The following is a 17,500-nucleotide window of genomic DNA, read 5'->3' as shown; positions in this document are numbered from 1 at the left end:
TTCCATGTAAGTGTTGTAAAGTATATATATATATATATCCATGTAAGTGTGCTACAGTATATATCCATGTAAGTGTGCTACAGTATATATATATCCATGTAAGTGTTGTAAAGTATATATATATCCATGTAAGTGTGCTACAGTATATATCCATGTGAGTGTGCTTCCATGTAAGTGTTGTAAAGTATATATATATCCATGTAAGTGTGCTACAGTATATATCCATGTAAGTGTGCTTCCATGTAAGTGTTGTAAAGTATATATATATATCCATGTAAGTGTGCTACAGTATATATCCATGTAAGTGCTGTAAAGTATATATATGTATATATCCATGTAAGTGTGCTACAGTATATATCCATGTAAGTGTGCTACAGTATATATATATATCCATGTAAGTGTTGTAAAGTATATATATATCCATGTAAGTGTGGTACAGTATATATCCATGTAAGTGTGCTTCCATGTAAGTGTTGTAAAGTATATATATATCCATCTAAGTGTGCTACAGTATATATCCATGTAAGTGTGCTTCCATGTAAGTGTTGTAAAGTATATATATATCCATGTAAGTGTGCTACAGTATATATATATATCCATGTAAGTGTTGTAAAGTATATATATATCCATGTAAGTGTGCTACAGTATATATCCATGTGAGTGTGCTTCCATGTAAGTGTTGTAAAGTATATATATATCCATGTAAGTGTGCTACAGTATATATCCATGTAAGTATGGTACAGTATATATCCATGTAAGTGTGCTTCCATGTAAGTGTTGTAAAGTATATATATATCCATGTAAGTGTGCTACAGTATATATCCATGTAAGTGTGCTACAGTATATATATATCCATGTAAGTGTTGTAAAGTATATATATATCCATGTAAGTGTGCTACAGTATATATCCATGTAAGTGTGCTTCCATGTAAGTGTTGTAAAGTATATATATATCCATGTAAGTGTGCTGCAGTATATATCCATGTGAGTGTGTTTCCATGTAAGTGTTGTAAAGTATATATATATCCATGTAAGTGTGCTACAGTATATATCCATGTAAGTGTGCTTCCATGTAAGTGTTGTAAAGTATATATATATCCATGTAAGTGTGCTACAGTATATATCCATGTGAGTGTGCTTCCATGTAAGTGTTGTAAAGTATATATATATCCATGTAAGTGTGCTACAGTATATATCCATGTAAGTATGGTACAGTATATATCCATGTAAGTGTGCTTCCATGTAAGTGTTGTAAAGTATATATATATCCATGTAAGTGTGCTACAGTATTTATCCATGTAAGTGTGCTACAGTATATATATATCCATGTAAGTGTTGTAAAGTATATATATATCCATGTAAGTGTGCTACAGTATATATCCATGTAAGTGTGCTTCCATGTAAGTGTTGTAAAGTATATATATATATATCCATGTAAGTGTGCTACAGTATATATCCATGTAAGTGCTGTAAAGTATATATATGTATATATCCATGTAAGTGTGCTACAGTATATATCCATGTAAGTGTGCTACAGTATATATATATCCATGTAAGTGTTGTAAAGTATATATATATCCATGTAAGTGTGCTACAGTATATATCCATGTGAGTGTGTTTCCATGTAAGTGTTGTAAAGTATATATATATCCATGTAAGTGTGCTACAGTATATATCCATGTAAGTATGGTACAGTATATATCCATGTAAGTGTGCTTCCATGTAAGTGTTGTAAAGTATATATATATCCATGTAAGTGTGCTACAGTATTTATCCATGTAAGTGTGCTACAGTATATATATATCCATGTAAGTGTTGTAAAGTATATATATATCCATGTAAGTGTGCTACAGTATATATCCATGTAAGTGTGCTTCCATGTAAGTGTTGTAAAGTATATATATATCCATGTAAGTGTGCTACAGTATATATCCATGTAAGTATGGTACAGTATATATCCATGTAAGTGTGCTTCCATGTAAGTGTGCTAAAGGTTGCACACTTAGGTTGCATTCTTCCATGCAGTGAGGTGCTGAGGTTGCACTTTAGCTGCTGCAAGTTGCACAAGTAGAAGAAAGACACGACTAAAGAATGTTGAAGGCTCTTTCTGATAAGCAGGAGCCAATAATCAATAATCAGTGAGTCCTGAATAACACCCTCTTTTTCTTCTTTGCTCATCTGATCACTTCATGATCCTCCTCCAACTCCTCTTCCTTTTCCTCTTCCTTCTTCTTCCTCCTCCTTTTCCTCTTCCTCTTCATTCTCCTCTTCCTTATTCTTCTCCTCCTCATGGTACTCCTCCTTTTCCTCCCTTTCCTCTTCCTCTTCCTTCTCCTCTTCCTTATTCTCCTCCTCCTCCTCCTCTTCCTGTTCCTTCTCCTGGTCCTTTTCCTATTCCTCCTCCTCCTCCTCCTCCTTCTTCTCCTGGTCCTCTTCCTTTTCCTATTCCTCCTCCTTCTCCTCCTCTTCCTGTTCCTTCTCCTGGTCCTCTTCCTTTTCCTATTCCTCCTCCTCCTCTTCCTGTTCCTTCTCCTGGTCCTCTTACTTTTCCTATTCCTCCTCCTCCTCCTTCTTCTCCTGGTCCTCTTCCTATTCCTCCCCCCCTCCTTCTTCTCCTGGTCCTCTTCCTTTTCCTATTCCTCCTCCTTCTCCTCCTCTTCCTGTTCCTTCTCCTGGTGCTCTTCCTTTTCCTATTCCTTCTCCTCCTCTTCCTGTTCCTTCTCCTGATCCTCTTCTTTTTCCTATTCCTCCTCCTCCTCCTCCTCTTCCTGTTCCTTCTCCTGGTCCTCTTCCTCCTCCTATTCCTATTCCTCCTCCTTCTCTTCCTCTTCCTCGTCCTCATCCTCCTTCTTGTCCTTAAGTGATGTTATTAATTACCATTACATGGTTTTCCACTTTGAGTTTTTATTTGTTATTAGTTTTAATAATTACTTGACATAATGATTTTGGTTAGGACAGTATTTTAAATTTGTTGCAGCAATATTTTCAGCTTTATGAATGTATATTATTATTTTGCTTTATAAAAAAAATATTAGCTACCAATAACTGTTTTTTATTATTAGTTTTTATTATTATTGAATGTATTTTTTGTTGGGACAGTATTTTACATTTTAAACAATATTTTCAGTTTTATGAATGAATTGTTGTAGTTTTTTTGTTTAGAAATTATATTGTTTACCATTAAATAGTTTTTTTTTTCATTTTTATTATTATTTGTTGTATTTTTTTTGTTGGAACTCTTTTTTTAAATTTGTTGCTGCTATATTTTCAGTTTTGAGAGCATATTATCTTTTTTAATTATATATATATATGTATGTGTATATATATATATATATATATATATATATATATATATATATTAGAAATTATAAGATTACCATTAAATTGATTTTATTTAAAAAAAAAAAGATTGTTAATAGTTAGTGTTATTATTTCATGTGATGTTTTAGTGTCGGGACAAACAGAGTGGAGTTCTTGTATTAAGTAAAGCACGCTGCTTCTCCTTTGAAATATAAATGTGGGGAAAGAAAACCTGGATAATCATTTGGCATGTGGAATATCTAATCAATAGAAAAAGATATGGATCCATTGGACTAGTATATAATCAATAATAAATGACATGGATCCATTGGACTAGTATATAATCAATAGAAAAGGACATGGATCCATTGGACTAGTATATAATCAATAATACATGACATGGATCCATTGGACTAGTATATAATCAATAATAAATGACATGGATCCATTGGACTAGTATATAATCAATAATAAATGACATGGATCCATTGGACTAGTATATAATCAATAATAAATGACATGGATCCATTGGACTAGTATATAATCAATAATAAATGACATGTATCCATTGGACTAGTATATAATCAATAATAAATGACATGGATCCATTGGACTAGTATATAATCAATAATAAATGACATGGATCCATTGGACTAGTATATAATCAATAATAAATGACATGGATCCATTGGACTAGTATATAATCAATAATAAATGACATGGATCCATTGGACTAGTATATAATCAATAATAAATGACATGGATCCATTGGACTGGTATATAATCAATAATAAATTACATGGATCCATTGGACTGGTATATAATCAATAATAAATGACATGGATCCATTGGACTGGTATATAATCAATAATAAATGACATGGATCCATTGGACTGGTATATAATCAATAATAAATGACATGGATCCATTGGACTGGTATATAATCAATAATAAATGACATGGATCCATTGGACTGGTATATAATCAATAATAAATGACATGGATCCATTGGACTAGTATATAATCAATAATAAATGACATGGATCCATTGGACTAGTATATAATCAATAATAAATGACATGGATCCATTGGACTAGTATATAATCAATAATAAATGACATGGATCCATTGGACTAGTATATAATCAATAATAAATGACATGGATCCATTGGACTAGTATATAATCAATAATAAATGACATGGATCCATTGGACTAGTATATAATCAATAATAAATGACATGGATCCATTGGACTAGTATATAATCAATAATAAATGACATGGATCCATTGGACTAGTATATAATCAATAATAAATGACATGGATCCATTGGACTAGTATATAATCAATAATAAATGACATGGATCCATTGGACTAGTATATAATCAATAGAAAAGGATATGGATCCATTGGACTAGTATATATTGATCAGGTTGAACCTGTCCTAGTTGGAGGCTCCAAACTATATCATTATCATTTGTAGTTCATTTAAAAAGTGAAAATATAGATTCAATTGAAAACATTCCTGTATGATGTTTATCAATAATACAACAATGCTTGATATCAATAGCATTCATAATTTGTTTATTGGACTAATATTTTAATCAGCTTGAACCTGTTTTTATAAAACCATGAAAATCCGCATTTGAAATGTATTTTGTGTTGAAGGGTCATCTAAATATGAACTTTTATTGTTGTTTTTGCTCTATTTCAATATCATTTAAAGCATATATTTGGTCATTTCAATGTTTAATAATTATTCTTTTCTTTTAATTCCAAATTGTTTTTTCTTTTGTGTGCCTGCAGGAAGCGTGTTGTGCGTACGTGCTGATCGTCACAGCCGTCTACTGGGTGTCAGAAGCTGTTCCTTTGGGGGCCGCCGCCCTGGTCCCCGCCTTCCTCTACCCGCTCTTTGGGGTGCTCAAGTCAAGTGAGGTAGGCGCCCACACCACGCCAACAAGAGTGAGGATTTACAGCTCATTTTTAAATATATATATATATATATATATATATATATATATATATATATATATATATATATACATATATGTATGTATGGGAAAAATCACAAGACTACTTCATCTCTACAGATCTGTTTCATGAGGGGTTCCCTCAATCATCAGGAGATTTTAATGTAAGCATTCACATACAATGGTTTATATAGGGCACAGAGTGGGTGGGTACAGGCAGGCGTAGGGTGTGGTGATTGGCTCATGTGTTACCTAGGAGGTGTTTCCGTCTGTGACGGCATGCTGTTATAATTTCACTGCGCTTGTTGAGGGATGACAGGTCTGGGTGATATATAATAAACAGTTTCTCTTTTAAGCATAGGTTGCATCTTTTATTACCACTGTTGTAAGGTGTGCTGGATGCAAGAATTTGCCATGTTATTGAATATTCAACATTATTGTCTTTGAGGTTCCAAACATGCTTGCTGGGATCTGTAGAATTCCGCAAAGTCTGGTTTCTAAAAGAGGCCTTGTTATTATTCCATCTGGTTTTAAACGCTCCTTCGGTTAATCCTACGTACGTGTCGGATGTGTTAACGTCCTTGCGTGTTACCTTCGCTTGGTAAACGACAGATGTTTGTAAGCACCCCCCGTTGAGAGGGCAATCAGGTTTCCTGTGATGTAGTGATTGGAGCACATACTTGTTGCTCACAAAAAACATTTATGCAGTTTGCTTCTTTTATGAATTTATTATGTGTTGCTTTTCTGGGGACGGCGTGGTGCGCTTGGGATAGTGGCCGTGTCAGCAACCTGAGGGTTCCTGGTTCAATCCCCACCTTATACCAACCTTGTCACGTCCTTGCATGGCAGCTCCCGCCATCACTGTGTGAATGTGTTTGTGAATGGGTGAATGTGGAAATAGTGTCAACGAGCTTTGAGTACCTTAAAGGTAGAAACGCGCTATACAAGTATAACCCATTTACCATTTATTTTCTGACATGGACTTGTTTCTTCAGCATTGTCCACACCTTTAAGTCAGGACTTTGGGAAGGCTATTCTAGAACCTTCATTCTATCCTGATTTAGCCCTTCCTTTACTACTTTTGAGGTGTGTTTGGGGTCATTGTCCTGTTGGAACACCCAACTGCACCCAAGACCCAACCTCCCCCCTGATGATTCTAGATGTCCTGAACAATTTAGGGTTACTGTAATCCTCCTTTTTCATCGTCCCATTTAAAGCAGCAGTTCCATTGGCAGCAAAACAGGTCCAGAGCATAATACTACCACCACCATGCTTGACGGTAGGGATGGTGTTTCTGGGATTAAAAGCCTCACTTTTTTTCCTCCAAACATATTGCTGGGTATTGTGGCCAAACAGCTCCGTTTTTGTTTCATCTGACCACAGAACTTTCCTCCAGAAGGTCTTATCTTTGAACCATGTGATGTCAACTTGCTGATCTCTAACTTTCAGTAAGGATGCGTACCAAATTTGGTACTTAAACAGGTAGTGAGAAAAATCTGTCGGTACTACTGAGTACCGATTGACGTCAACTCAAAGGATACCACATTTCCATACCTTTTGTTGCGGGTGACGTCACGTCCGGTTGCAGACTCGGCAAAGTGTCATGCGCTTAGCGGCGTACTCGCAGCGGACAAGGCCATGTCCCTGTTTCTCATGCCAACAAAGCAAGCACGCACTCAAAAATAAGTCTCCACTTTTCAGAATGCACTAGCGCCATGCTAATCTGCATTTGATGAGTATTAGTGGTTTTACAAGGCCATTTCAATTCCTCCAAATTTGGTAATGAAAACTACAACTCAGACGCACATTACAATCAAACAGCTGCTGTGTAATAAGTACAATACTTACAGTCCAAACACTTTGTAGGGATCAACCCAAAGACTACTTCCGGACTATGGCAACGCATGAAGGACAAACTGAAATTAATGCATAACTGCAAATGAAATATAGAAGTGAACGAAAGCAACTTTTAACAACTGGACATCACAATTATTATTATCTGTTCAATGTTGAATAAATGTTCAAAAAATAAGATTATCATATTTATTTATAACCACTAGTCTTCGTAATAACAGTGTTAGTAACGCCAATACTTTTACGGGTGATCTAATTACTTACTTGTTGGTCCGCTACAACGCCGTTAGCGATATCTTTTTACTAGTGAAAGCAACAAGCAGTATTGCACTAAAATGGTCTTGATATCCGACAGGAAGAGGCACCATCACACAGCAGACAACAACAACATACGCACACCTACACCGTGGGAATGTTGAAGTGACAAAGCTGCCATCCAAACAATACCCCGTTTGTTGACAAGAAGACATGACAGCCATGGAAGCAACATTCAGTCTCTTTGTGAAGCCGAGCTCTTCCCAGTCTGGTGAAGAGATTCAGAAGAGCTGGGGCTTCCAGCTGCTAAAGCTAACAAACACAGCTCTGATGTCGTACGTTACTAGGCAACAGGCCCCGCCTTTTAAAAGCACACTCATATTCAACCTCTCTCAAATGCAGATGCAAGACATTGGAAGTGGTTTTTGTTTTAAGTAACGTGTCACATACTCTTCCTAGTAATCAATGACATTCTTGTCACAGTTTTAAGTAACGTGTCACATACTCTTCCTAGTAATCAATGACATTCTTGTCACAGTTTTAAATAACGTGTCACATACTCTTCCTAGTAATCAATGACATTCTTGTCACAGTTTTAAATAACGTGTCACATACTCTTCCTAGTAATCAATGACATTCTTGTCACAGTTTTAAATAACGTGTCACATACTCTTCCTAGTAATCAATGACATTCTTGTCACAGTTTTAAGTAACGTGTCACATACTCTTCCTAGTAATCAATGACATTCTTGTCACAGTTTTAAGTAAGGTGTCACATACTCTTCCTAGTATTCAATGACATTCTTGTCAGTTTTAAATAACGTGTCACATACTCTTCCTAGTAATCAATGACATTCTTGTCACAGTTTTAAATAACGTGTCACATACTCTTCCTAGTAATCAATGACATTCTTGTCACAGTTTTAAGTAAGGTGTCACATACTCTTCCTAGTAATCAATGACATTCTTGTCACAGTTTTAAGTAACGTGTCACATACTCTTCCTAGTAATCAATGACATTCTTGTCAGTTTTAAGTAAGGTGTCACATACTCTTCCTAGTAATCAATGACATTCTTGTCACAGTTTTAAATAACGTGTCACATACTCTTCCTAGTAATCAATGACATTCTTGTCAGTTTTAAATAACGTGTCACATACTCTTCCTAGTAATCAATGATATTCTTGTCACAGTTTTAAATAACGTGTCACATACTCTTCCTAGTAATCAATGACATTCTTGTCACAGTTTTAAATAACGTGTCACATACTCTTCCTAGTAATCAATGACATTCTTGTCACAGTTTTAAATAACGTGTCACATACTCTTCCTAGTAATCAATGACATTCTTGTCACAGTTTTAAATAAGGTGTCACATACTCTTCCTAGTAATCAATGACATTCTTGTCACAGTTTTAAATAACGTGTCACATACTCTTCCTAGTAATCAATGACATTCTTGTCACAGTTTTAAGTAACGTGTCACATACTCTTCCTAGTAATCAATGACATTCTTGTCACAGTTTTAAGTAAGGTGTCACATACTCTTCCTAGTAATCAATGACATTCTTGTCAGTTTTAAATAACGTGTCACATACTCTTCCTAGTAATCAATGACATTCTTGTCACAGTTTTAAGTAACGTGTCACATACTCTTCCTAGTAATCAATGACATTCTTGTCAGTTTTAAATAACGTGTCACATACTCTTCCTAGTAATCAATGACATTCTTGTCACAGTTTTAAGTAACGTGTCACATACTCTTCCTAGTAATCAATGACATTCTTGTCACAGTTTTAAGTAACGTGTCACATACTCTTCCTAGTAATCAATGACATTCTTGTCACAGTTTTAAGTAACGTGTCACATACTCTTCCTAGTAATCAATGACATTCTTGTCACAGTTTTAAGTAACGTGTCACATACTCTTCCTAGTAATCAATGACATTCTTGTCACAGTTTTAAGTAACGTGTCACATACTCTTCCTAGTAATCAATGACATTCTTGTCAGTTTTAAATAACGTGTCACATACTCTTCCTAGTAATCAATGACATTCTTGTCACAGTTTTAAGTAACGTGTCACATACTCTTCCTAGTAATCAATGACATTCTTGTCACAGTTTTAAGTAACGTGTCACATACTCTTCCTAGTAATCAATGACATTCTTGTCACAGTTTTAAATAACGTGTCACATACTCTTCCTAGTAATCAATGACATTCTTGTCACAGTTTTAAATAACGTGTCACATACTCTTCCTAGTAATCAATGACATTCTTGTCACAGTTTTAAATAACGTGTCACATACTCTTCCTAGTAATCAATGACATTCTTGTCACAGTTTTAAATAACGTGTCACATACTCTTCCTAGTAATCAATGACATTCTTGTCACAGTTTTAAATAACGTGTCACATACTCTTCCTAGTAATCAATGACATTCTTGTCACAGTTTTAAGTAACGTGTCACATACTCTTCCTAGTAATCAATGACATTCTTGTCAGTTTTAAATAACGTGTCACATACTCTTCCTAGTAATCAATGACATTCTTGTCACAGTTTTAAGTAACGTGTCACATACTCTTCCTAGTAATCAATGACATTCTTGTCACAGTTTTAAGTAACGTGTCACATACTCTTCCTAGTAATCAATGACATTCTTGTCACAGTTTTAAATAACGTGTCACATACTCTTCCTAGTAATCAATGACATTCTTGTCACAGTTTTAAATAACGTGTCACATACTCTTCCTAGTAATCAATGACATTCTTGTCACAGTTTTAAATAACGTGTCACATACTCTTCCTAGTAATCAATGACATTCTTGTCACAGTTTTAAATAACGTGTCACATACTCTTCCTAGTAATCAATGACATTCTTGTCACAGTTTTAAGTAACGTGTCACATACTCTTCCTAGTAATCAATGACATTCTTGTCACAGTTTTAAGTAAGGTGTCACATACTCTTCCTAGTAATCAATGACATTCTTGTCAGTTTTAAATAACGTGTCACATACTCTTCCTAGTAATCAATGACATTCTTGTCACAGTTTTAAATAACGTGTCACATACTCTTCCTAGTAATCAATGACATTCTTGTCACAGTTTTAAGTAAGGTGTCACATACTCTTCCTAGTAATCAATGACATTCTTGTCACAGTTTTAAGTAACGTGTCACATACTCTTCCTAGTAATCAATGACATTCTTGTCAGTTTTAAATAACGTGTCACATACTCTTCCTAGTAATCAATGACATTCTTGTCACAGTTTTAAATAACGTGTCACATACTTTTCCTAGTAATCAATGACATTCTTGTCACAGTTTTAAGTAACGTGTCACATACTCTTCCTAGTAATCAATGACATTCTTGTCACAGTTTTAAGTAACGTGTCACATACTCTTCCTAGTAATCAATGACATTCTTGTCACAGTTTTAAGTAACGTGTCACATACTCTTCCTAGTAATCAATGACATTCTTGTCACAGTTTTAAATAACGTGTCACATACTTTTCCTAGTAATCAATGACATTCTTGTCACAGTTTTAAGTAACGTGTCACATACTCTTCCTAGTAATCAATGACATTCTTGTCACAGTTTTAAGTAAGGTGTCACATACTCTTCCTAGTAATCAATGACATTCTTGTCAGTTTTAAATAACGTGTCACATACTCTTCCTAGTAATCAATGACATTCTTGTCACAGTTTTAAGTAACGTGTCACATACTCTTCCTAGTAATCAATGACATTCTTGTCACAGTTTTAAGTAACGTGTCACATACTCTTCCTAGTAATCAATGACATTCTTGTCACAGTTTTAAATAACGTGTCACATACTTTTCCTAGTAATCAATGACATTCTTGTCACAGTTTTAAGTAACGTGTCACATACTCTTCCTAGTAATCAATGACATTCTTGTCACAGTTTTAAGTAACGTGTCACATACTCTTCCTAGTAATCAATGACATTCTTGTCAGTTTTAAATAACGTGTCACATACTCTTCCTAGTAATCAATGACATTCTTGTCACAGTTTTAAGTAACGTGTCACATACTCTTCCTAGTAATCAATGACATTCTTGTCAGTTTTAAATAACGTGTCACATACTCTTCCTAGTAATCAATGACATTCTTGTCAGTTTTAAATAACGTGTCACATACTCTTCCTAGTAATCAATGACATTCTTGTCACAGTTTTAAGTAACGTGTCACATACTCTTCCTAGTAATCAATGACATTCTTGTCACAGTTTTAAGTAACGTGTCACATACTCTTCCTAGTAATCAATTACATTCTTTTCACAGTTTTAAGTAACGTGTCACATACTCTTCCTAGTAATCAATGACATTCTTGTCACAGTTTTAAGTAACGTGTCACATACTCTTCCTAGTAATCAATGACATTCTTGTCACAGTTTTAAGTAACGTGTCACATACTCTTCCTAGTAATCAATGACATTCTTGTCAGTTTTAAATAACGTGTCACATACTCTTCCTAGTAATCAATGACATTCTTGTCACAGTTTAAATAACGTGTCACATACTCTTCCTAGTAATCAATGACATTCTTGTCACAGTTTTAAATAACGTGTCACATACTCTTCCTAGTAATCAATGACATTCTTGTCACAGTTTTAAATAACGTGTCACATACTCTTCCTAGTAATCAATGACATTCTTGTCACAGTTTTAAATAACGTGTCACATACTCTTCCTAGTAATCAATGACATTCTTGTCACAGTTTTAAGTAACGTGTCACATACTCTTCCTAGTAATCAATGACATTCTTGTCACAGTTTTAAGTAAGGTGTCACATACTCTTCCTAGTAATCAATGACATTCTTGTCAGTTTTAAATAACGTGTCACATACTCTTCCTAGTAATCAATGACATTCTTGTCACAGTTTTAAATAACGTGTCACATACTCTTCCTAGTAATCAATGACATTCTTGTCACAGTTTTAAGTAAGGTGTCACATACTCTTCCTAGTAATCAATGACATTCTTGTCACAGTTTTAAGTAAGGTGTCACATACTCTTCCTAGTAATCAATGACATTCTTGTCACAGTTTTAAGTAACGTGTCACATACTCTTCCTAGTAATCAATGACATTCTTGTCAGTTTTAAATAACGTGTCACATACTCTTCCTAGTAATCAATGACATTCTTGTCACAGTTTTAAATAACGTGTCACATACTCTTCCTAGTAATCAATGACATTCTTGTCACAGTTTTAAGTAACGTGTCACATACTCTTCCTAGTAATCAATGACATTCTTGTCACAGTTTTAAGTAACGTGTCACATACTCTTCCTAGTAATCAATGACATTCTTGTCACAGTTTTAAGTAACGTGTCACATACTCTTCCTAGTAATCAATGACATTCTTGTCACAGTTTTAAGTAACGTGTCACATACTCTTCCTAGTAATCAATGACATTCTTGTCACAGTTTTAAGTAACGTGTCACATACTCTTCCTAGTAATCAATGACATTCTTGTCACAGTTTTAAATAACGTGTCACATACTCTTCCTAGTAATCAATGACATTCTTGTCACAGTTTTAAGTAACGTGTCACGTACTCTTCCTAGTAATCAATGACATTCTTGTCACAGTTTTAAGTAACGTGTCACATACTCTTCCTAGTAATCAATGACATTCTTGTCACAGTTTTAAGTAACGTGTCACATACTCTTCCTAGTAACCAATGACATTCTTGTCACAGTTTTAAATAACGTGTCACATACTTTTCCTAGTAATCAATGACATTCTTGTCACAGTTTTAAGTAACGTGTCACATACTCTTCCTAGTAATCAATGACATTCTTGTCACAGTTTTAAGTAACGTGTCACATACTCTTCCTAGTAATCAATGACATTCTTGTCACAGTTTTAAGTAACGTGTCACATACTCTTCCTAGTAATCAATGACATTCTTGTCACAGTTTTAAATAACGTGTCACATACTTTTCCTAGTAATCAATGACATTCTTGTCACAGTTTTAAGTAACGTGTCACATACTCTTCCTAGTAATCAATGACATTCTTGTCACAGTTTTAAGTAAGGTGTCACATACTCTTCCTAGTAATCAATGACATTCTTGTCAGTTTTAAATAACGTGTCACATACTCTTCCTAGTAATCAATGACATTCTTGTCACAGTTTTAAGTAACGTGTCACATACTCTTCCTAGTAATCAATGACATTCTTGTCACAGTTTTAAGTAACGTGTCACATACTCTTCCTAGTAATCAATGACATTCTTGTCACAGTTTTAAATAACGTGTCACATACTTTTCCTAGTAATCAATGATATTCTTGTCACAGTTTTAAGTAACGTGTCACATACTCTTCCTAGTAATCAATGACATTCTTGTCACAGTTTTAAGTAACGTGTCACATACTCTTCCTAGTAATCAATGACATTCTTGTCAGTTTTAAATAACGTGTCACATACTCTTCCTAGTAATCAATGACATTCTTGTCACAGTTTTAAGTAACGTGTCACATACTCTTCCTAGTAATCAATGACATTCTTGTCAGTTTTAAATAACGTGTCACATACTCTTCCTAGTAATCAATGACATTCTTGTCACAGTTTTAAGTAACGTGTCACATACTCTTCCTAGTAATCAATGACATTCTTGTCACAGTTTTAAGTAACGTGTCACATACTCTTCCTAGTAATCAATGACATTCTTGTCACAGTTTTAAGTAACGTGTCACGTACTCTTCCTAGTAATCAATGACATTCTTGTCACAGTTTTAAGTAACGTGTCACATACTCTTCCTAGTAATCAATGACATTCTTGTCACAGTTTTAAGTAACGTGTCACATACTCTTCCTAGTAATCAATGACATTCTTGTCACAGTTTTAAATAACGTGTCACATACTTTTCCTAGTAATCAATGACATTCTTGTCACAGTTTTAAGTAACGTGTCACATACTCTTCCTAGTAATCAATGACATTCTTGTCACAGTTTTAAGTAACGTGTCACATACTCTTCCTAGTAATCAATGACATTCTTGTCACAGTTTTAAGTAACGTGTCACATACTCTTCCTAGTAATCAATGACATTCTTGTCACAGTTTTAAATAACGTGTCACATACTTTTCCTAGTAATCAATGACATTCTTGTCACAGTTTTAAGTAACGTGTCACATACTCTTCCTAGTAATCAATGACATTCTTGTCACAGTTTTAAGTAAGGTGTCACATACTCTTCCTAGTAATCGATGACATTCTTGTCAGTTTTAAATAACGTGTCACATACTCTTCCTAGTAATCAATGACATTCTTGTCACAGTTTTAAGTAACGTGTCACATACTCTTCCTAGTAATCAATGACATTCTTGTCACAGTTTTAAGTAACGTGTCACATACTCTTCCTAGTAATCAATGACATTCTTGTCACAGTTTTAAATAACGTGTCACATACTTTTCCTAGTAATCAATGACATTCTTGTCACAGTTTTAAGTAACGTGTCACATACTCTTCCTAGTAATCAATGACATTCTTGTCACAGTTTTAAGTAACGTGTCACATACTCTTCCTAGTAATCAATGACATTCTTGTCACAGTTTTAAATAACGTGTCACATACTTTTCCTAGTAATCAATGACATTCTTGTCACAGTTTTAAGTAACGTGTCACATACTCTTCCTAGTAATCAATGACATTCTTGTCACAGTTTTAAGTAAGGTGTCACATACTCTTCCTAGTAATCAATGACATTCTTGTCAGTTTTAAATAACGTGTCACATACTCTTCCTAGTAATCAATGACATTCTTGTCACAGTTTTAAGTAACGTGTCACATACTCTTCCTAGTAATCAATGACATTCTTGTCACAGTTTTAAGTAACGTGTCACATACTCTTCCTAGTAATCAATGACATTCTTGTCACAGTTTTAAATAACGTGTCACATACTTTTCCTAGTAATCAATGACATTCTTGTCACAGTTTTAAGTAACGTGTCACATACTCTTCCTAGTAATCAATGACATTCTTGTCACAGTTTTAAGTAACGTGTCACATACTCTTCCTAGTAATCAATGACATTCTTGTCAGTTTTAAATAACGTGTCACATACTCTTCCTAGTAATCAATGACATTCTTGTCACAGTTTTAAGTAACGTGTCACATACTCTTCCTAGTAATCAATGACATTCTTGTCAGTTTTAAATAACGTGTCACATACTCTTCCTAGTAATCAATGACATTCTTGTCACAGTTTTAAGTAACGTGTCACATACTCTTCCTAGTAATCAATGACATTCTTGTCACAGTTTTAAGTAACGTGTCACATACTCTTCCTAGTAATCAATGACATTCTTTTCACAGTTTTAAGTAACGTGTCACATACTCTTCCTAGTAATCAATGACATTCTTGTCACAGTTTTAAGTAACGTGTCACATACTCTTCCTAGTAATCAATGACATTCTTGTCACAGTTTTAAGTAACGTGTCACATACTCTTCCTAGTAATCAATGACATTCTTGTCAGTTTTAAATAACGTGTCACATACTCTTCCTAGTAATCAATGACATTCTTGTCACAGTTTTAAATAACGTGTCACATACTCTTCCTAGTAATCAATGACATTCTTGTCACAGTTTTAAATAACGTGTCACATACTCTTCCTAGTAATCAATGACATTCTTGTCACAGTTTTAAGTAACGTGTCACATACTCTTCCTAGTAATCAATGACATTCTTGTCACAGTTTTAAGTAAGGTGTCACATACTCTTCCTAGTAATCAATGACATTCTTGTCAGTTTTAAATAACGTGTCACATACTCTTCCTAGTAATCAATGACATTCTTGTCACAGTTTTAAATAACGTGTCACATACTCTTCCTAGTAATCAATGACATTCTTGTCACAGTTTTAAGTAACGTGTCACATACTCTTCCTAGTAATCAATGACATTCTTGTCACAGTTTTAAGTAAGGTGTCACATACTCTTCCTAGTAATCAATGACATTCTTGTCACAGTTTTAAGTAACGTGTCACATACTCTTCCTAGTAATCAATGACATTCTTGTCAGTTTTAAATAACGTGTCACATACTCTTCCTAGTAATCAATGACATTCTTGTCACAGTTTTAAATAACGTGTCACATACTCTTCCTAGTAATCAATGACATTCTTGTCACAGTTTTAAATAACGTGTCACATACTCTTCCTAGTAATCAATGACATTCTTGTCACAGTTTTAAGTAAGGTGTCACATACTCTTCCTAGTAATCAATGACATTCTTGTCACAGTTTTAAGTAACGTGTCACATACTCTTCCTAGTAATCAATGACATTCTTGTCAGTTTTAAATAACGTGTCACATACTCTTCCTAGTAATCAATGACATTCTTGTCACAGTTTTAAATAACGTGTCACATACTCTTCCTAGTAATCAATGACATTCTTGTCACAGTTTTAAGTAACGTGTCACATACTCTTCCTAGTAATCAATGACATTCTTGTCACAGTTTTAAGTAACGTGTCACATACTCTTCCTAGTAATCAATGACATTCTTGTCACAGTTTTAAGTAACGTGTCACATACTCTTCCTAGTAATCAATGACATTCTTGTCACAGTTTTAAGTAACGTGTCACATACTCTTCCTAGTAATCAATGACATTCTTGTCACAGTTTTAAGTAACGTGTCACATACTCTTCCTAGTAATCAATGACATTCTTGTCACAGTTTTAAGTAACGTGTCACATACTCTTCCTAGTAATCAATGACATTCTTGTCACAGTTTTAAGTAACGTGTCACATACTCTTCCTAGTAATCAATGACATTCTTGTCACAGTTTTAAGTAACGTGTCACATACTCTTCCTAGTAATCAATGACATTCTTGTCACAGTTTTAAGTAACGTGTCACATACTCTTCCTAGTAATCAATGACATTCTTGTCACATTTTTAAATAACGTGTCACATACTTTCCTAGTAATCGATGACATTCTTGTCACAGTTTTAAGTAACGTGTCACATACTCTTCCTAGTAATCAATGACATTCTTGTCACAGTTTTAAGTAACGTGTCACATACTCTTCCTAGTAATCAATGACATTCTTGTCACAGTTTTAAGTAATGTGT

General features: G+C 34.4%; 1 protein-coding gene across 1 annotated transcript in view; it reads left to right on the top strand.

Moving 5' to 3' along the window:
- The window catches only part of LOC133561314 (solute carrier family 13 member 4-like), a 27,277-nt gene extending 19,730 nt beyond the window's left edge, over nt 1-7,547 (top strand). The window contains exons 2-3 of the mRNA XM_061914679.1: nt 5,106-5,261; nt 7,479-7,547. Of these exons, the coding sequence (XP_061770663.1) occupies nt 5,106-5,261; nt 7,479-7,547 (225 nt within the window). The remainder of the gene's footprint in view (nt 1-5,105; nt 5,262-7,478) is intronic.
- Nucleotides 7,548-17,500: the final 9,953 nt, after the last annotated feature.

This window comes from Nerophis ophidion, linkage group LG10, assembly GCF_033978795.1.
Source record: "Nerophis ophidion isolate RoL-2023_Sa linkage group LG10, RoL_Noph_v1.0, whole genome shotgun sequence".
NCBI classification, from domain to species: Eukaryota; Metazoa; Chordata; class Actinopteri; order Syngnathiformes; family Syngnathidae; genus Nerophis; species Nerophis ophidion.
Note: the sequence above shows the minus strand (reverse complement) of the source record. Positions and strands in the feature narration are given on the sequence as shown.